The sequence below is a fragment of the Gallinula chloropus genome (assembly GCF_964237585.1).
Source record: "Gallinula chloropus genome assembly, chromosome: 14".
NCBI lineage: Eukaryota > Metazoa > Chordata > Aves > Gruiformes > Rallidae > Gallinula > Gallinula chloropus.
The window spans coordinates 7,780,736-7,802,228 of record NC_140099.1 but is presented as its reverse complement, the minus strand read 5'-3'; the positions used below and the strand labels follow the sequence as shown (position 1 = coordinate 7,802,228).

Genomic DNA, 21,493 nt, shown 5'->3' with positions numbered 1-21,493 from the left:
GGCTTCCCCCAGATTGCTGAATTTAAGGACAGCTGAGGGCATGAATTGATTACTCTCCCTACACCTGTGCTCTGTTTCAAAATTATGCAACTTGCATCAGTCTATGTAAAGTCTTCCCAATGCTTCCCTCCTTTCTGTTTTTATTATCAAAGTTAACAACATTGACAGCTCACTCTACTCCCAGCAGTAATTTTCAGTATAACAATCTCAAACAGAGATATATTTTTTTCTGCTAAGAAATCCTGTTAAAAATATATCTGGACTCAAAAAGTGGAACCTGTATAGAGGTTTGTGCACCTTTCAAGGTAACAAAAAAGCCATGTCATCGAGTTAAATTACAGATTTTCTAAATGAAGAACATAACCTGGAATGCACAATGACAATAACAATCTAGTTTGTAAAAGGACCAGAAACAAAGAAAAAGTTTGATCCAGAGAGTGTGTGTATTTGAAAGCATATCTTATAGTGCCTGTTTTGTATTATGCAAAGTATTTAAGATTAATTATAAGATGAATGCAAATATTAGCTTCTCCTTGAAGAAGCTATTAACTTAAATGTTTCATTCAGAAAGTGTAATGTCTAAAAAATTTCATACATGGCAAAGCACAAGAACATGGGAAACAGTAATAACTACCCATTTAAACATCAACCCCTATGAGAAAACATTTAATGCTTACCCCTCTAAATTCCACTAAGTGTCCCTTTCACTTAAAATAACTATGCTACACTTAGGAAAGAAAACAGGAGGCAACTGAGGAAATGAAAGTTTTCAACCTGTAACTTCACTCGCAGTTTGTTCTTTTTCATCCACATGGCAAAAGCAGGAAACAGACCAAGCAGAATTCCTCTTCAACATCGGATCACTTATTTTTGGATAGGCTGTTGCTGGTCTCAGGTCTCCATAACAGGACAGCGTCGTTTTTGAAACAGCATGAAAATCACTGAATCTTTCTCTTGCCAAGGTCTAGTTGAATCAATTCGTTTTGAGCATTTCATACTAGTTGAGTCTGCTTGTAATAATCTGCATGCAAACACCACCTGTCTGCTCAGCCCTTCTTCAGAACCTTGGGTTATGCAAGGCAAAGGGAGCGCTGCATTTTCTCAGCTCTAATGAGGTTGCGGGTTTCTCAGATTCTTAAGCTGTTCATACCAGTTATTAACAATTTCATCCTTGAAGTCACTCACTTCTCATAACAAACACCAGCCTATCACATTTAAGGTCCAGATCTCCTCCTTTCTCCCGCAGCAAGAGAAACCTACCTCCTGCAGAACTGCCTTCTGAAGGAGGCACTACAAATACCTACTCCTCCAGATTCCACAGATTCATTTGCTACATGGCGATACATCAAAGCAGACAGTTTTGCTGAATTGTAAATTTCTCTTCATTGATTCACAGCAGCATTTACACCTAGAGATGAACTCCCAAATGAAATGCTATAGTGCAAACACTGCATTATTCCGCACTAAGGACGTATTATGTATGTCTCATGCAGGCAAGAATACCTCACACCTATGTTCCCTAATTTCTTAATATTGACAAGAATCTTAAAAAAATTGTCTTTATTTTGTTTAGCATGCACTTTATAAGGTCATGATGAGAGACAGAATTTTTAATGAACTGGAATTTCAGCTTCTGACATTACCCTCCTACTAAAGGATAATATTTTACCATTTGATGATTAATATTTTTGAGACAGGTGAGATGAATGGTACAGTAGTAATTAAATAGTTTGGAAACCAGTTTACAAGCAACCTCAAAACAAGTCATACCTTAGGCATTTAATTAATAAAAGGAACCTCCTTTAATATTTATTTCCACACATTAGTCTTGTCACACTGAAAATTCATTTTCTTGTTCCTCCTTCCTTTCTTTCTACTCTCACACTATGTTGTTCTATCATCGCAAACTCCTCAGCCTACATGCTTCTCAGTTATTATGAAATGACTTACTCAGTGGCAAACCACAACAGTAAATGCAAAATTGTACCTGAACTCGAAATATTTCTTTGACAAGCAGTGTATATTGTAGTCAACCAACAAGGGCAGATTCCAGTGGGTTTTCTGCCTTTTGTTCCCATCAGAAAACCTATCTTTTAAGAGGAATCTAATTATGTCAATATTAAAATAAAAATCCCACAAGACTGACCTTTTGAAGATTAATTTTTAAAGGATTATAATTAGGATGTGGTTTGATTTTATGCATTTCTTTGCCTCTGTGTCTAAGCCATGAAGATGCTTGTACCTAGTTATTTTTAAGTCTGCAATGGTAAGAACAGAAAGTTACTTTGAAAATATTAATGAAACATAGACCAAGCACACACCAAGACTATTATGATTTCAGAAGTAAGAGTTTTAAAGGAAAACAACAAATATTCAAAAGCTTTACAGACCACCCTAATGACTGCCAATCTCCTGTCTAGGTTCAGCAACACCTATCTACTCAAATAGCCAGTGTAAAGCATAATGTAATCAGTTAAATGAAAAAGAAACCCGGAGCAGTACAGGAATTTACGAATCATTTCCTGCATGCTATCTCTTCAGATCTTCTTCTAGGTTTGCAAGAGCTGCCATGTCATTAACATCCATTATCTATTCCTTCCTTCCTTGTTTTTTTTTTTTTTTAAGATAGGTGTCCACATCCATCTCCCACACACAATTCTTCTTCAGTTCCCTTCCCAATGCTCAGCACTGTTAAGTGTTGGTTCAAGCCTCCTGAAACTGGCCAAGCTCCGCCTTCTCCCATGTGTATTCTCATGCAATGAATCCCACAATGAACTCTCCCCCTCACATGTTTTCTAGTCTTTGTCCTATCACTCAACTCCATCAACTCTATCTGTACTCCCTCATTTAATATTACTCTTTTAGTACTTTGGCCCATCCTTTTCTCTCATCACAGAGTTGATTCTGAGGTTAAACCACCAATTGCCAAGGTCCAACATAGTAACATAGATAAAATGTATGCAACTGGCATGCAGGGAGATGAGGAAGTCTGTGTCTTAGCCTTGGATCCCAGAATGTCTGATTCTGACTCTGGCCCTCATAAAGGTTACCCAGAATTATTTCCTGCTAGTATTCTCCTACTTTAACCACCTATTAATTTACTGACAAGCCAAGATAACGCAGCACATATACCACCCACAACCCAGCTATACTGCATATTCTGTACGTAGGCTGCCACTTTAAAATTGTAGTACACACAAGGTCTTTTTAGGTTAACCCCCCCCCCCAATATTTCTCTAATGTCCTCCATAAACCCCCTCCCATAAATGTTTGTGATGGTAAATATAACCATATCCTCAGCCACAATAAGTATGAAAGAAAATACTCCTTCATGAGGCTGGGAAAACACTAGCATACAAAAGGCTAGAAATAGTGGGGTGGAGACAAACACATCCCATAAAAACAAACAACCCTAATGCTCACAGAAAACAGATCAAGGACAAAATCAATACTGAATTAAAGGCATAAACTGCAACAGAGAGAAAGAGCACAAAATCCACAAAGTAACTCCTCTGGAGTCATAGTTTAAAGAATTTACTCTTCCGCGAGAGATTCATTAATGATGCCCACAACTTGGCCATGACAAGAAGAAAACATCATCTTCACCCGTGTAAGGAAAGATGGCAAAGGGCAGAGAGGTACCCCAAGTTGCTTGTGAGAAGGCTTAAAATGCCTACACAGAAATACAAAGTACATATGTTGCTTTTATTGTACATACTAAAAGACTTGATTTTCCATTAGGCTGCTGTTCCTTCCTAGGGCAAATGACGCAATATAAAACTTACTTCAGACTAGAGATTTACCTTTGCAGAGCTGTCCAATCCCAGAAATCTGTACAGCTGCATGACAAACACAGAACCGAGAGGTCTGGGATTCGGTATATGAATATGTGGGCAAAGGAAGTGAACTATATGACATAAATTAGCATTTTCCCCTGAATCAAGCAGGCTGCCAACAGTAAGATCAATGGGGGTAGTAGGATGGAGTCCTCCCAGCATGTGAATTCCAGACTGGAATCAAAGCTCTGTCCCAAACCAGGGAGCTCTTGCCGCAGTGGGACATCTCTGCATTTTGCTCCTCTGTGCTGCCTTTACAGCAAAGGAAGAGCTACAGCTCTGGCTGGACAGCTATCCAACTGCCAGATAAGGAAAGAAAGGACAGCTTGCTTTGCCTGTTGAATCTAGCAAATGATTTCCCAATTCTCCCATGCTAACTTGGACATGAACAGCAGAAGCCTATCAGTCAAATGTAACTTCTCTGCTTCGAGCCTCATTCAAAATAACGTAATTTAAAAGATGCTTTAACTAGCCCAGTCAGCATCAAATCTTTACAGGCTGATGATAAGAATAGCTGGAGCATGCTTTGGGTACCTGTCCTCAGCACAACAGCAGTGATGGGGAAAACAGATGGAAGATACAGGAGCTTATTACACCAGCCCCATAACAAACAGGTCTTCTATGAAATGGATGTGGCTTCCTTCTGCTATCTGGGGATTACGAGAGGAGATCACAGGATGGAACATCTGCTGAAGGTTATTGATTCTGACCTCTTTAATTTCTGAAACATATTGACCCTATATATCACCAAATTTAATAGCCAGTAGATTTTCTCTATGTTTTCCATAAAAGCTGTACCTAGTGCCATGCACAATGAAGGCGACTTGAAAATCTTGTGTGAAAACATATATAGCACTCTAAAAAGTTGAAGGAAAATAGGTGGCTTTATTTAAACTAAACCAGAGTTTCTGCTGATCTCGACATGGATGACATTATTTCCAGTTTAATGGCTTTATCCACAGCTCTGCCTTGCATTTTTTTTTAATTGGGTCAGAAATATGCCGATAGCAGAAATCCATTTTAAAGAATCCAATGACAATAGCACATGCCTTTTTTAGCTTAATGGAAATGAACAAGCTAATTAAACCCAGAGAAGGCAACCTGAATATTGGGAATTAAAAGAAAATATACCTAGTGTGTGCTGTCTCTTGATAATCAATTAAACTTGAAATTAACATTGCACATGGAACTTGGTAACTTGACTTAGAAATTTGTAACAATGTTATTTTATTTGTGCAAATAAATACATGAAGAGTTTCTTAGAATAATCATGTACAACAATTTGTTGAAAAATCTCACATTATCTATATCTGATAAAATCTTAACATCTCTCATACACTCTATTAGCAGCACTAGCAATTTCTCCAACTCGCTGATTCCAGTAAGACACTCTATGTAATGAAATGTTTCTAGGCTATTCAGCATAAACCACAGACTCCAGATTTCCTCTTTTCCCATATTGCTTTCTTAGAAAATTCACAAGTGAGGCTGTCCTCTATTCTGCACAGAACATCTAAGAAAAGGCAGAATTCAACACAAATTGAAACAATGTTAAAATAGACTTTCAAAATTAAAAATGGACTTGATCATGTATTGAACATCTGTTACATAAGAAATAAACTGCTTATAAATCACTTCTACAACATAACATAGTATTTTCTGGAACCCATTTATTTAAAATACTACTTTCTTCCTTGTCCTTGCAGACACTTTTCAAAAGCCACAGAAATCCCAAGCATGTTCACATTAACTTTAGTTAATGGCTAAAATACCCAGTAGCTGATTTGAATCAAAATGTCAACCTCACACTCCTTACAAAAGTAAATTATTTAGAATAAATTATGCATTCTTATAGAATAACAGAACAGTTGTGTACAGAACTTCAGACCTGTTTGCAATCCTTTTACTCAGGGTGATTTTGAGCAATAGACATGATGAAAGCACACTGTCCAAGTGCCCTTAAAAACCAATCTTGGACCTGTATTTTTCTGGGTCTTGTAGAAAAAGCAACATTCTGTCTGATAGGATAGCTAAGTATGGTTGAGATGCACTTGCCATGCTTAGCATCAGATGTACATTCATTTTCCCCTTAAGTAACTGTTTCAATACGAAGTTTTTCTGTGGTAATGTATTTTTTTAATGTGAGAACAGTATAATAGAACATTCCCAAACCAAAAAAAAAATACAGAAATTAAGTATCCTGTGGTTGAAAGATATGTTGTGAAACTTGCCATGACCTGCACTCCCCATAAAACCCAAGTTGTTACACACAAAAAGCTGACCAAGACATTCTGAAGTAATGAACTTCTGATAAGGTCTTAAAACTTAAAAACGACAGCAAATGCATCTAACAAAATCTGATTAGCCAAGAATTTCAATTCAGAGATAAGGTCTTACAAAACCCAAACTCGTCTGCATTCTGGTCATGTGACAACGAAACCCACAACCATTTAAAGTAGAGTGCAAAAGCTGCCCAATATTTAAACAACATGCCCACTACAGTGCAAAACTAAGATTTTGAAAATTAATTCATTACCTGGTCACTATTTTCCCACGAAATTCTAAGAGAGCACATCTTTATTTTGCAGCACTGCCCATCAGCTGTAAACACTTGCATGGCTTCAACATGCTTCAACTCCATGTTTCTCTTGTTTTCTGTCTACACAAACTGTTTAACTGTTTGCTGTGAACAAGCCAAACCAACAACTGTACCCATCTTAGGAGCTCCTGCGTGACTTTTTGGCTCAATACAATCAATAGGATGTAGGATGGTTTTTAACCTTATTCCCTATGAAATAAAGCTTGTTCCAAATTCTTTATCAATATGAAAGGCTGTCTCTCTGCATTCATCAACAATCAGCTAACGGAAAAGGCTAGTGGATTTTGCCAGCAGTAAAAGACCTAATCACGGCAAGATCAAGCCAGCTGTCAACTACAATCAGCTTGATTCATTGCACTTTTCATATTCAATGGAAAATGTTGAGCAATACACAGTTCTTTCACAGTTATCAGGTTAAAGTGAAAATACAGGAATACAGACAATTTAGCTATAAAAACATATTAATTGCTGGTTCCATCTGTATTTTTGTAGTGTTACCAACTCACTGCAAATGCTGAATACTAAAGAGATCCAGAAAAATACTGCTTTAATGTTGAAGTGACAAACCATACCACCTGAAACTTCACAAAGAGCTTCGTTATTAACAGAGACTGCTAAGAGAAAAGGCAAACAGTACAGTCAGAATAGGTACCACAATCTTATGCAAATAACCTTTCCAGTGTTTGCTATATGCTTTTGCCTACATACTTCAACTTTTCTTAAATCTTGCATACAATGAGATGAATACATAAGCCAGCACTAAAGCCAAAGCATGTGGTAATAGCATAAATCAGGACGCTGCAAGTCAGAGAATATTGTAGCAAGCCAAAACCTAGACCTACAATTTTTAAATGTTAATGAAAATACTAAATGCCATTAACGATTTCTTATGTATCTAAAAATTATGATATTGTGGAAGACAAAAAACCCCCCACCATAAAAAGCTGTTAATTACCTTGTCAAACCCACGAATGACATGTAAATTCACCCTCTCTTTGCTCTTTCAAGAAAGTAATTCAAGCATGTTTCAGTGCACTTATACAAGAGATCCAGCCAACTGGGTCTCCATAAGGACACTGAAGAACTCTATGTCCAAGCACAATACAGTAAATATTCCAGCTGCATAAAGAACAGGCTTATTTTTAGCAAGCAAGAAAAGGTATGAGCTGTAGAGTAAGATCATCTAGTAGGAATAAGAGAAGAAAAACAAGTTCAACTCCCTTGCTCCTAAATTAGCCAGAGGGACTTTCATTTTCTCAGCTTTGATCTGAGGAAGACTGCAGGGGGAACAAACCTAACAACAACTGGGTCTGGAGGCAGTGGTGGAGACAATAGAGAAATGGAAAGATTCACTAGCCTGGGAAAAACATACGGGTGGGAAATAGGTAAGCTCAGTGTCCAAAGCTAGATGGACAGGAAACTAAATGAACAAGTCAGTGAACATGGAAAGGTGTGTCAGAGAAAGGACGCGACAGCAACACTGCACAACAAAAACACAGAGACTCTGGAAAAGATGAAACACTAATCTGCAGATGACACAGCTATATAAAAGACAAAACTCTAAAGGTGGCCTGAAAAGGAACAGCTGGCCTTGCAAGTATCAGAAGCCTCCTGCTCAGAACTGTGCAGAGAGGCAGTCTAAACTCTCAAGTTTTCACAATTAAGCTTTTAGAGCTCTGCAGTGACACAGTAAATTTCATAATCCATCTCCTGTAAGGAACTATGGAAATAAAGGGCAAGTCCCATTTTCCTTACAACAGCTTAATATTAAAGTATTTGGCTTAACTAAAAATGATACTAAGGTGACTGCAAAAGGATACAGCTATGACAAAAGGTAATGAAGTTTCATGACTGAAAGCACCACAATGCTTCATGAGAAATAAATGAACTCTTTAAGGAACATTTACTTAGCTAATGTGTATAATGTTATGTGTCAGCTGAAGCCCTTGTTTATTCTAAACTACTCCACTTTTATATAAGGGCCAAGCAACTCAGGATCTCCTCTATGTGTAGCGACAACCAGAGGTAATTCTCCACATGCTTCATTTAGCTGGAAATCTAGGGAGAAGACTGAATTGTATTGCTCCATGTTCACAACCAAAATACATGAAAGTAAGCACCAAAGTTCGAGGTTCAAAAATCACATGGATTGGACTTCTTATCTTCCCCCTTTTCCTGGACATGTGTAACTAAATACTGCTGTGAAACCGCAAAGCTATGCCTGAGGAAACCAAAGTCAGACCTGAAAAGGTAGGAACTGAAGTTTCAGATTGAGTAAATGGTGCAGTGGAAGTATTTTCTTTGCAAAACAGGAAACCACCCCCTGGCTACTACAGACTAGAAAACCACATCTTTGTGCTCTTGCTGCCTTTGTTTAACTTGTTGAGCAGAACTATCACTGAAGCTCAGAAGAGGAAGGAACTACAATGTCCGTATACTACATGTGAGCGTGTCTAAGTGTCTGTATACTACAAGTCTGTATACTGTATCTCTCTTATTCATAGCTATCTAGAGAGATATTTGGTATCTAAAGTGAGAGAAACTAAAAATCATGTAAATACATGGAGAGGACATGCAGAAACAGTCATTTCCAAGTTCCAATTTCCTGTTCCAAACTAGTCAAACAATCTTTAGACTCCTCAGAACAAACTCAGATATTAAGAGCTAATATTAGTGATAAACTAATACTATATTTAACTATAATTAAAATTATAACAGAAAAATGATCACAGAATAACGTGATGTAACATATCAAATGATTCTCCTAAAATGTAAGCAGCTAGTAACTTTGTCCATTATGGATTGAAATGTATTTGAAATTGCACAGGATGGGTCAGAACACTGTTCAGGACACTCCGAATTCAAGAAAGATGCAATTCGATCTAAAAAGTTTACAAGAGGCCTCAGAGTGTGGTATGAGGTCAGAACCATTTGAATTCCCTGCAGTTTCATACAAGTTCTAGGAGACCACACAGTTACCAGTCTTGTGGAGACATCCTACATAACTATCCTTTACTGAGGTGTGAAGAGATTTCTATTTCTAGTCCAGCAAATTCAAAACCTATTTGTATGCATTAAAATTAGCTTTAGACTGTAATTTTTTCCCCCTATCTAATTTAATTGTTTTCCCTTAAGTCCTTTAGTTGGATTAGATTTTCTAATTTTTGAAGAGCAAGATACTGCCAGCTGTCTGCAAAATGCTTCAGACAGACTTAACAAAGAACAGTATCAGTCTAAGAAAGAATCTAAACTCTATTAAGTTCACCGAGGGCTTGAACTAGGAATCAGACAGTACAGAAGGCTGCTGTAGGTGCAGCAAAGTTTCCCTCTGATGGGTAAATGTAATTTTAGGACTGTATGTCTTAGACAAGGGAAGATCCTTGACTGTACAAGTGGCAGACAAAATCCCTTTTGTCTCCTTAACAAAAGCAACAGAGACAGTTGCAGGAGAAAATTAAGAAAATTTGGATCTGGATTAACAACGAGGTTCTTCACACAATCAAAATGTTCCAGGAAGTCCACAAGAAAACGTCCTCAGAAATGTTTTTTTCCTCTGCAAACTGTTAGAATTCCTTCTGCCTAAATTTCTTTTTATCATCTTTTAATGGCATTATTTCCTAGACTTTGCTATGAGAGCCCTGAAAGAATCTACAGATCCAAGACTGACATAGTTATTTGTTCATTTTAAACAAGTTTGATTAAAACCTGTCTTATGTGAATGGCAGCCTCTTCCATGTACATTGTTAAATGCTACAAACAGAAAGTTCTTAATACTTACAAGCTTATATTAAATTGAATTTTCAGCTCAGGTTTGAAGAACAACTTATATTTCAGACTAAGCTCTTTATCCTTCAACATTTCAAATGAGAAACTTCAAGCAAGTACATCTAATGTATTTCTCATCTCCTGGGGTTACTACTTCTGTTAAAAATTTAACTTGTTTTCCTTTTTTGTCACAATTATATTTTGTCATATCTTTGCCTAACAGGCTGGGGAAACCCTTCAGTATTTTGCCTGTGCAAGTATATTTATAACACCTCCAATTCAGCCATCTTTTAAATTTCTTTATCAGAACATATTTAGAACATATTTCATCTCATAACAAACATATAACAAAATGTATTTTATATGTTTAAAGTCTTTTTATCTCATTGCACTCATTTGGATCTAATGGTTAAAACCAACAAGCAACATAAAATTGTACTCAAGGATTTTGAGACATGTAAATTTAGCTAAATCCTAAGCCTAGAATTTGACAAGCCATACCACAGGAACTCAAAAGCACAATGGAATGTGACAGTAGTAAATGCTATGGACTGCATCAGATGAGTACCTACTCTCCATCAGCAACTATATGCTCTCCTAACTTAAATCAATACTATTAAAAATTGCTTTGCCTGTCCTCATATATAGAGGTTTTAACCCACCTGCTAATCGAATTTTCCTGAGCAATTCCCCCTGTGTGAAAGCATAAGAGTCTCCTGATACTGAAAGTTAGACCATCTGATGTAAAATTTTCCCTAGAAGCCTGACTTAAGAAAAGCTCAGCACCAAATTTTAATTCTCAACTTTATCTATTGGTCACAGTTTCCAGACTATAGAAATTAACAGGAGCATGATTCTTCAGTTTGGAATGGTGGTGAAGTTTTCTTCCATTACATGATTTTTTTTTTTACACAAAAGATAACAAATTTCACAGTGAAACATAAAATCAGGTTCCACTTTGTATTAATCAGCAAGGGCTTCAGCCAGTATCTATCAAGAAAAAAGCTTATTATCTCTCTCTCAATATTGGGGGAGCAATTTTAATATCAGAAACAACAAAAATATGTTAAAGAAATAATGGTACAGAAGACCACAACCTGACATGTAAATCCCCAAGTAAACTGCCAAGCAGAAAATAATTCAAACAAAGCAACTAAAGCAAACAAGTATTATCTTCATATACAGACTGTTTTGATTACACTAATCTATTCAGACCAAAACACTTCCATCATGTTTGTGTACCCCATCATGTTTGTGTACCCCATCATGTTTGTGTACCCCATCATGTTTGTGTACCCCATCCTTTTTTCCTCCTGAGCTGCCCCTACCTTCTCGTTTTCTCATCCCCAATAAATTTCTCAGTTATCAGATTACCTTTTCATCTGGTCAACTGTCATCATCCTGTCAGTGCTCTTTCTGGGATCTCCTTTAAGTGCACCTCGATCCATTCAGCCTGTAGATGACTGGTAGCGGCACCACGCCGGGTGGCTCCCCAGTCCCTCTCCTGTCTGCCACTGACCCCCAGTGGTTACAACTATATTTGCTCTGTCTCACTGGTCTCTGCTGCGGCTTCTACGGGAATGAAGTCTGGACCATGCTAGGATATCTAGAAACAACAAGACCCAGCATTGTATGACCACTGTTTCATGGTCACTGATCAAATAATTTCAGGTAGAAAGGAGCCTCTGGAAGTCACCCGGTTCAATAATCCCAGCTCAGAGCAGTTCAGATTGCTCAGGACTTTATTCAGACAGATGCAAATTCCACAGGCTCTGGGTAACCCGTTCCAGTGTCTGTTACTGTCATTGAGAAAATATTTTTCTCAATATTTAATTGGAATTTCCCGTGTCACAACTTGTGTTCAAATCAAAGTGGCTCAGTTACAAACACAGAAGAAAGGAAGGGGAGGCAGAGGCAGCTATGCTCAGAGAAGAGAATCCCTCCTGAGACACTGTCCAATCTCCCTGGCCAAGGGAAATGTTTAGTTATGTAAGTCTTATCTCCACGTATCTGTACCTTGCTGTAGTGGTGGGAAAGATCAGGCCCTGATTACAGCCTAATTCCACTTCCAAGAAGGAAAGCTGTAAACAAAACTTAACCCCAAAAGGTCACCTCAGGAATAAGAGCAATAGTTAATTTACAAAATCTCAGAGTTTTTCCTTTTGACTTTGTTATGCAGAACGCAGAGCTCTCAGACAAGCACTTACAGATAAGCAGTATTTTTACAACAAGGCACACTTCACTCTTTGAAGAGACCTGGCCTATTCTATTTTTAACATTAAATCTTTATTTGGAAGATAACCTAATGACATTTAAGCATTTATATAATGTCATTTTAAGCTAACAATTATTTAAACAATTGCTCATCAAGAATATACAGTTTCAAAGAACAAAAAAACCCCCTTACTGCATATGACAAAATGCCAATAGAATTATCCAAATGGAATTTCAGACAGGTTGACCATCATTTTTTACAACAGTTCATTGAAACATTAAAGCAAACATTCATCCTAAAGTTTTCTACACACGTCACACTTTCAGCTCTCTCCATATATTAAGTAAAAGTCAATTATATCATCATTAAAGCAGTACACAAAATAAATATATACCTGAATGAAGGCTATTTGGTAAGATTTGAGCTGTCTTCAATGTTCCATTGGTTTGTATTGATTTTAGTCTAACATTCAGCATACCAGTAACAATGAATAAGCCTAATGTATTACGTAAGTGTAAGCTGATTAAACCCTTGATCCCAAAGCCACCTCTTTTTCCCCCTCCCCCTCTGATTTAAAACTTGCTGCAATTGAAAATTTTAGTTTTATACACTTTTAAAACCTAATTTGTACCATTTTGGGCATATAACCCACCACAATTTACACTAATATATGCTCTTTAGCTTTTAATCTCATATTTTATTAATTTCCTAAATCTGAATTTATTAGGGAACTGATTACTTTAAAATGGACTTCTAATTCTGAGGTGAAACTTATATCTAATTGGGGGTTTTTTCGATGTTGGGTTGGTTTTTTTGTTTGTAGTTGTTGCTTTTTAATATATCCTGAGTGGCAGATGGGTAGCAGTGTTATTCAAGTCAGCAGGTATGAGCTTTACCCATAAAAACTGAACTAAATACAAAGCTGTGTTACCACAAACTTTAGTGCTTCCATGTAGCAAGATCACAAGGCATGCTACACATGCCAGTCCTAACTTCCAAACATAATATGTCTCAAATTTAGTATATGTGCTACAACACACATAGAGGAATAGATCAGGGGTGGTCATGAAAGAGTTATGTTCCCCTAGCAAATTATAGCACTATGATCTCACTACATTGTCAATATGACAATGGAAGCAGGATAAACAGATCCCTGCAGCAGAGGATATCTGCTAGTGTTCTCTACAGAAAAGGAACGCAGGGAGCAATACATGATTAACTGTTCTGAATAGGGAAAAAAATTCCTTCCACTAGGCCCACATGCCATACACAAAACAAGCTGCTAAGAGCTGCAAACTGACTGAACAACTTTGTTGCTGCATATTTAAAAGTGCATGTGTGTGTGAATTTTAGATGCCAACTGTCAGGCAATATATAGAATTGTTTAATCTACACAATTATTTCTAACATTTTTTTCCTTTAAGACATTCCAGCTTGAAAAAACCCATTTATTTCTTTTCACCTCTCTTTTAAGCATTAATTTACCCTAGGAAAGAGCCCTATGGGTAGCTAGAAACTGACAGTGCTTCATAAAGAAATACAACTATGAATTAGTGAGCTCAAATGTTTTTGTTTAAATTTAAAAATGTTTTAAAATAGTCTACTATAGCTATAGTGCCAAGCAAAGACAGCAGAATGGCTCTGAGCGAATGACAGCAGAATTCTATAGAGTCTTCATTAGCACTGAGGTTGAGAAGAGAAGAAAGTAAAGTGAGTTTTAGTTCAGGGGTAGGTTTTTAAGCCATCATAATTTTCAAAGAGATGTACTATGTTTTCCTTGTAAAAGAGTGAAGGTTCAAGCCAGGATTCACCAAATGCCACCAAACAGGTTGCCTATGCTATGAAAAATGTATTTTAAATTAGAAACCTAGCAATAATTTAACTTAAAAAAAGAAGTCTATACTGGAGTTTTGTGCATTTCTAAACAGATGTCTCTGAGGCATATGCAATGTCTTCTACCAGCATGTAAACACATCCCAATCCACAGATACCCCCTCATGTTTTAACACGAGGCTTTGTCATGAATCAATACCAGTGAGATAAATTAAACAAGCAAAGATGTCTGGACAAACAATACTAGTATGAAAATAAAACACAGCTGTATTTTTTTCTTCACACAGGATGAATCAGATAGAGGAAGACAGATTAGAATATGCAGTAATTAATAAGACACCAGGGATTTTTCATGTCACAGAAGTTAATTTCTCTCTAACAAAAAAACTTACAGTGGTTCATGGAAAAAGCCATATTCTCCTATTCATTTTATAATAAAAACAAACACACACCAAAAAATCAAACCAAAACAGTATTAGACATTTTCCACCAGTTCCAACCACAGTAGATCTTGAAAAACAAGGATTTTGAAAGCATCAAATAACTGAGTGGAATTAATCCAAAACTTCCAGGATTTATTACATACCCCATTCTCTGTACGCTTCTCCACAGGTATATTTATGCCATTTCTTTGATTTTGGGCTTGACGTCCACCTAAAAGTAAAGTATTACTCTTAGTGCAAAGTTGAGTGTTCAACACAAATGGCTCTCCCTCTTGAATCTTTTCAAGAATTACCTGTGCATTTTTATTTGCTAGTTCCAACTCCTCACTATGTTATCCTTTGTTAACAGTAGAATCAGCAGAGATAGAACACAGACTTCTTCTGTTAAAAGTACAGGCACACCGCTCTAGTTTTCTGACCAGTGCTTAGGCAACGGTGTCATGAAACAGAATGTATTGAGCATGATTGCTGAAGCTTCAGATTTCTGTGTCCCCAGGAAGCAGTAGCTTCAGTTGAATACATTACAAATTAATACAGTAGAGGAAGCTTTTGCAACGCTTCATAAACACCTTTAATCTACAAATTGATCCATGGGTCAATGATTAATGAAAAAAGCCTTTCACTCATGGTTCAGAAAACACCACTTTCCTTGTACATGAAACTCTGTGGCTTCAGACAGATCTGAAACTTAACATACTTAACATTTGTATTGCCCAAAGGGTGACTGAGCGTTTTCCAGAGTACCTAACTGATAAAAAAATCCCTCATGTATTATTTTGCCTGTTATTTCTGGCATCCAAAGCAACCAGAAACCACAAAATATGAAAAGAAACCCCACCTCAATGCAGTAAGGACTCAGCAAGACTTGAAATTAGGTTGTCAGAAGCAGTCAGATTAGTTGAATGAGTAAGGATAATCTGAGCATTTAAGTATACATCTCATGTTGAAATACCTTTCCTATCCTTCAGACAGTCTGACAGCCATAAAGTATATAATGTGCAGCCTCAAAAGTCTTCTCCTAAATACAGAAAACTGAAATTCTTCTATTTTTTATTCCAGTCTTTTAAGAAATCACAGTTTTACGTAAACACTTTTCTTACAGAACCAAACAGACCATCAGTTTTTCAAGGTGCAAATCATCACCACTATTAAATATAGCTACATGAAGGACTGAGAAAGTAAAGGCACTGAAACCTCTGCCAATGATGTCTGTAAAATAGATTTCATTTTCTAAAGGAGGCAAAGTAGTTTATCAAGTTATTTTTCTGGAGCAACTGAAAAATCCAGGAGGTCAAAAAGAACAATCCCATTGTCTCAAAATGTTGGGACTTTATTTCAACAAGAAAAAAGAATGCAATAAGCCTGTAATACCCACCAACATTTATGGATTAGTATTAAGCAGAAGAGAAACTGAACTTACTATAAAAACATTACTCAACATACTGGTATTTGAAAACATAAATAGAGGGGCCACCAAGGACAGTTGAAAACTGCTTTGGTGTAAGGAGGTTAAATTGCATGCCTCCTGAAGCTCATGGAAAAAACTGATAATCAAACTCCAGAAATCTTAAATTATGTTTAGGTAGCAACACTACAGGATAAATCATAGAATGCGATAGGTTGGAAGGGACCTTTAAAAGTCATCTAGTCCACCCCCCCTGTAGTAAGCAGGGACATCTTCACTAGATCAGGTCACTCATAGCCCCATCAAGCCTGATCTTGAGTATCCCCAGGGATGGGGCCTCCACTACCTCTCTGGGCAACTTAGAGATATGGGTGTTGTGGGGAACTATGTCAAAGGCCTTGTAGAAATGTAGGTAAATGACATCTGTAGCTCTTCCCTTGTCCACTGATGCAGTCACTCCATTGTAGAAAACCACCAGATCTGTCAGGCAGGACTTGCCCCTAGTAAAGCCATGCTGGCTGTCTCGAATCACCTCCCTGTCCTCCACATGCCTCAGCGTAACTTCTAGGAGGATCTGTTCCATGATCTTCCCAGGCACAGAGATGAGGCTGACAGGGCTGTAGTTCCCAGGGTCCTCTTTCCTACCCTTTTTAAAAAATGGCTGTAATGTTTCCTTTCTTCCAGTCACTAGGGACTACACCTGACCACCAAGACTTTTCAAATACCATGGAGAATGGCTTGGCAACTACATCAGCCAGTTCCATCAGGGCTCTGGGATGTATCTCATCAGGTCCCATGGACTTGTGTACATTCAGGTTCCAATGTACTTACTCTGTTCATTACTTTCAGCTGGTGACTCCTCATGGCGAAGAAAAAACTTCACCTCTTCCCTGCGGGGACCCCACTTCTGTAGGTGGTCATACATCATGTGATCGAAAGGGATGGGGCGCTCTGAAAGTACAAGGCCAAAAAAATTATCACAACTATTTTAAATTAAGCAAAGTTTTATAGAAGTCTCATTAAGAATCAGAATGCATTTTTGGTAGCAATTCAACCTATCGAGTGTTTTTTCATACAAAGTCGCAGGAACAGGCACTGACAAGAGTTGCATTGTATGAAAAGCTAGACTGTTGCTGTAACACAGCTCACTGCTGAACAGCAGTACATAACCAGGCTGCAAAACAGAAATCAGTGTTCAGACACCCTAATTTAGGAATTTTTCATCACCTTTTTCACAATACTGATTTTTACACCTCTGCTCCCCATCACCACCAGATAAGATAATTTGTCCTATTATTAAAATGATTCACTGAGTTAGAACATACACATTTCCACTCAGACTGAAAGCCGTATCAGTAAACTGAGGTTTCTTCTCCTAAGAACTTGAGCAGGTGCTCCCATTCCCAATAATCTATGCCAGGCATTAACCTCCAGTGTATGTAGAATTAATGGCAAATCTTTGAACAAATACAGGCTAAGTTCTATGCAGCAGTCTCTTTGTTTTCCCCCAAAGAAAACAAACATTCTCATAGTGTAGTTATTTCTTCCAGCCTGATCAAATATATTATTACTATGAGGCTGCAGACTGTATATTTAAAATTTCAAAATGACAAATTTTAAAATTTAAAAGTTTTCACTGTTTTCATAGTTCTACTTGCATTTCCTTTTAAATGTTTTCATTAAGGGAAGAAAACCTCCCTTCAAGACCTAACACTAAGCATAGTATTAGAAGACATCTTCTAATCAGAATGAAGTTATACTAGAAGATATTTAATTGGCTTTCCTACATGCAGAACTAATCAGTCAATCTGGTATTACTACAGAAAACCAGGTTGGGATGAAAACCAAAGGGTGGAATTTGCATTTCTCATTGCTGAAAGCAAAACACTCTGTGTCCCCAAAACCCAAACCACACTATCTCCTACCAGGTGGAGTCCCAGTTTGTTATCCATTTCATATTTTACTCTTTTGACACGAGAAGACAAAATGATCCAGAGATATCAGATATCTGGGGAAAGCTTAGGAAAACCACATCACAAATATACTTTCTTATAATGAAATTTACCTAAATTTATATGCATTAGGGATGCATAAATGTATATGTGTATTGATACTCTTGGGATACTTAATTGTAGTATTTAAAGAACAATACATTTACATCACTTGAGTCAGAATGCACTGAATAGAATAAAGTGTCTTCTCAACATTTGCTATGTCAAATAGGCATAGTGATTAACATAGTTTAGCCACAGTGAAATCTAGCTGCTTTCAATGGGGAAGGGTCATTTACATTACAAGATAATTATTAGTTGACTGCTTACCTATCTTGCTCCCCCATAACCAAACCAAACCAAATCCACACAAGGCCTATAACAAAAGGGAAAAAAAACCCCACCAGCTTTTCTTTTTCTTGTTTCTCACTCAAGTGGACTCCAAGTAACCTTCTTGATAGTGTTTATGCACACAAGGTCAGTGGCTTTTCACAACTCAGTTCTTGAAAAGGAATTTTAAAAACATGATTTTCAGGTTTTTCAACTCCTAAGTAAGGTAAGATTTCAAGTGCTTTGAAGCGTATCCACTAAAATTGTGGCATGGGTCTTCCAAAGATCACAGTGAATAAAAATATTTAAATGATTACTTCAGAGACGTTAGAGGACACAGAAGATAAGAATCTTTAGGAATTTCTTCCAAACAGAAAAATTGCTAGGTAAACCTAGCAAGAACTGAAGCTTTATAACAAAGTACCAAGGCACTAGATGTCTGAACAGGGTTGGGCTACTTCTGGAATGGTGAGGAGTGGCTGCAGCATCGCTCCTGGTTAGGCTGGTTTCCCATTAAAATTAAGGCCCTGATCCTAGGAACTACTCAAAATAAAAGGTTACATATACATAAAGTACACTGCAGAATCAAGGCTAATTTTTCAGGCATGACAATGAAGAGAAATAGGAAAGACATTTTCTACAACTTCTGCAATTCTTCCAACAAAAACATATCACCTGAGCTACATGAAATGGATTCAGGAAAGAAAGAGGAAGAAGAAATGCAGGTTAACATTTGGCACAAGACATGACGTGAATTGAAGTCCCCATTCCTTCCCTGAACTTAAATCCTCTAAATCCAGAAAAATTGCAGGAAGAAAGCGTTGTATTTGCTGTATGTTGGGGTAGTACTGTTGTAGAGTTTTGCATAGCAGGGTTCTGGTGGAGGGGGAGGAGGCTGCAGGGGTGGCTTCTGCAAGAAGCAGCCAAAGCCTTCTGTATGCCTGACAGTGAACACCAGCCAACTCAAGGCCGGAGTCGTTGACCAAGGCTGAGTCAGTCAGTGATGGTCACAGGATCCATAATGTGAATCACATTCAGGAGAAAAAAAAAATGCAAGCAGCTGCATTTTTTTGCCAACAGAGAAGGGAGTAAGAAGATGTAAGAAACTGTTCACCCTTCAGAAGTGACCCATGCTGGGGCAGCTGGTGAAAAGCTGAACCCCCATGGGAAAGGACTCAAGTTGGAGAAGTTCATGGAGGACTGTCTCCTGCGGGTGGGACCCCACACTGGAGCAGGGGGAGGGTGTGAGGAATGCCCCCCTGGCTAAGAAGGAAAACAACTTGTGAGGAACTGACAGAAACCCCCACTCCCCCATTCCCTGCCCCTCCCTGTACCACAATGTGGGGGGAAGAAGGGAGAGAAATAATGAGTAAGTTTAAGTCTGTTAAGAAGGGAGTAGGTGTTTTAAGATCTGGTCACACTTCTCATTATCCGACTCTGGTTTCACTGTGTGTGTAGTGTAGTGTAGTGTAATAAATAAGCCTGCAGTTAAACTTTTCCCAGTTGTTATGGTTTCAGACATAGTTGTCAATAGCTGTTTTCACAAGAATGTTTCAAACTTCAATTTTCTAAAGTTGAAATAGAACATTCTTTCAGGGAACAAGCAGCTGCGTGGTGCTTGGCTCTCGGCTGGGGCAAAAACACAACAAGGAGAATTAGTGTAGAGTAACAGGTTTGGCCCCTATACTTACCACCACATAAGAATTTTGTAAGGAATGTTTTCACGAATAAATAAGCAGAATGCTGTGCTATATGCATATACCCATAATTATTTGCAAATACTGGATTGGACTTTCAGTTGGATGAAAGTTCTGAAAGACTTTAGAGAACTGAGCATAGCTCCTTTTTCTTCTATCCAAAGTTTTGAATATGGGTTAGTTTTAAGTATTCCAAAATGACTTGAAACACCCTGAAAGACCAAACCACAAATACTGCATCAATGCTTTAGAAGAGAATTGCAAAAATCTTTCTGTTGGAACTATGTATTCACTATTTAAAACAAAGTAAGTTTCAGACTTCAGAATCTGATTTTATCCTGATTACAAGTACCCTGCTGTTTGTAATAAGCACATTTATGCTTGCCAGAATACAAAGTAATGGATTATCTCCATTGTGGGGGAGTTCACTGCAAGACCAGGACTAAGTCTTTCCTCCCTTGGATCTGCAGAAGTACACTTGTAAACAACCACTTCTTTCAGGCACTTGCGTCTGTGTTACCATTAAATTCAGGAAGACCAATTAATACCAATTGCTAAAGGGCATCCCAGATGTAAATGAAGTGAATAATTGAGTACTGGGTGGATTTAAATATTGAAATCCATTCTCTCTTGAAACATACTGCAAGTTCCTGGGATCACACCTGTCTTTTGACCTCCTTACCAACTGCTGTTTGCAATAACTGGGGAATGAAGAAGAATATCCTGGGATCTTTTCTCCTGTTATAACGTGAGAAATCTGTGCAGAAAAGTGGAAGTTTCCAACTGACAAAACACAAGGCTTGTACATGTTGTGGTGCATCAGGCACAAATGCTATTGACTTTTTTAACTATTACTCCTCTCAAGAAACTGGAAATGAAATCGGAAAATGAAATCCAAATAAACCAAATGCTTATGCCTGGAAGCTCCAAGAAGTATCAGTTTCTTAACACTAATACAAACAACACCTAAACCATTTTGCAACTCTTGGGAAGCTTCTCAACCATTTCTTTGCAACACAAAAGCAAACAGAGAAAAGCTAACATAATAAACAAACAATTATGCTCTCCAACAGCTAAGTGATTGCAATTCTCCTCTTACATAATTTTGCAGCCAAACTTGCATGGATTTTACTAACATTCTTCTGGAAGATGAATGGGTCTATCTCTGTCAGCCTCTATAAGTCAATTAAGTTTCCCTCATTTATTTGTACATACACGTACAGGAGAGGAACATTATTAGAAGAGACAGTATTTTGTTAGATTGGTACAGTTTAGGGATTGCATATGGGTTTTGTATCTGAATGAAACTGGGTTTTGTATCTGCTAATAAAACTATAATCTGCAAGACTCATTGCTTTGAATTTGAGTAAACATGTATT

The 21,493-nt window shown here is 37.5% G+C and overlaps 1 protein-coding gene across 1 annotated transcript in view; it reads right to left on the bottom strand.

Annotated features, from left to right (window-relative positions):
* PPP1R13B (protein phosphatase 1 regulatory subunit 13B) overlaps positions 1–21,493 on the bottom strand; it is a gene marked incomplete at its 5' end in the record, with an annotated part of 57,367 nt that overhangs the window by 20,963 nt on the left and 14,911 nt on the right. Inside the window, 2 exons of the mRNA XM_084270753.1 lie at positions 14,835–14,902; positions 16,928–17,047. Coding sequence (XP_084126879.1) covers positions 14,835–14,902; positions 16,928–17,047 — 188 coding nt within the window. The remainder of the gene's footprint in view (positions 1–14,834; positions 14,903–16,927; positions 17,048–21,493) is intronic.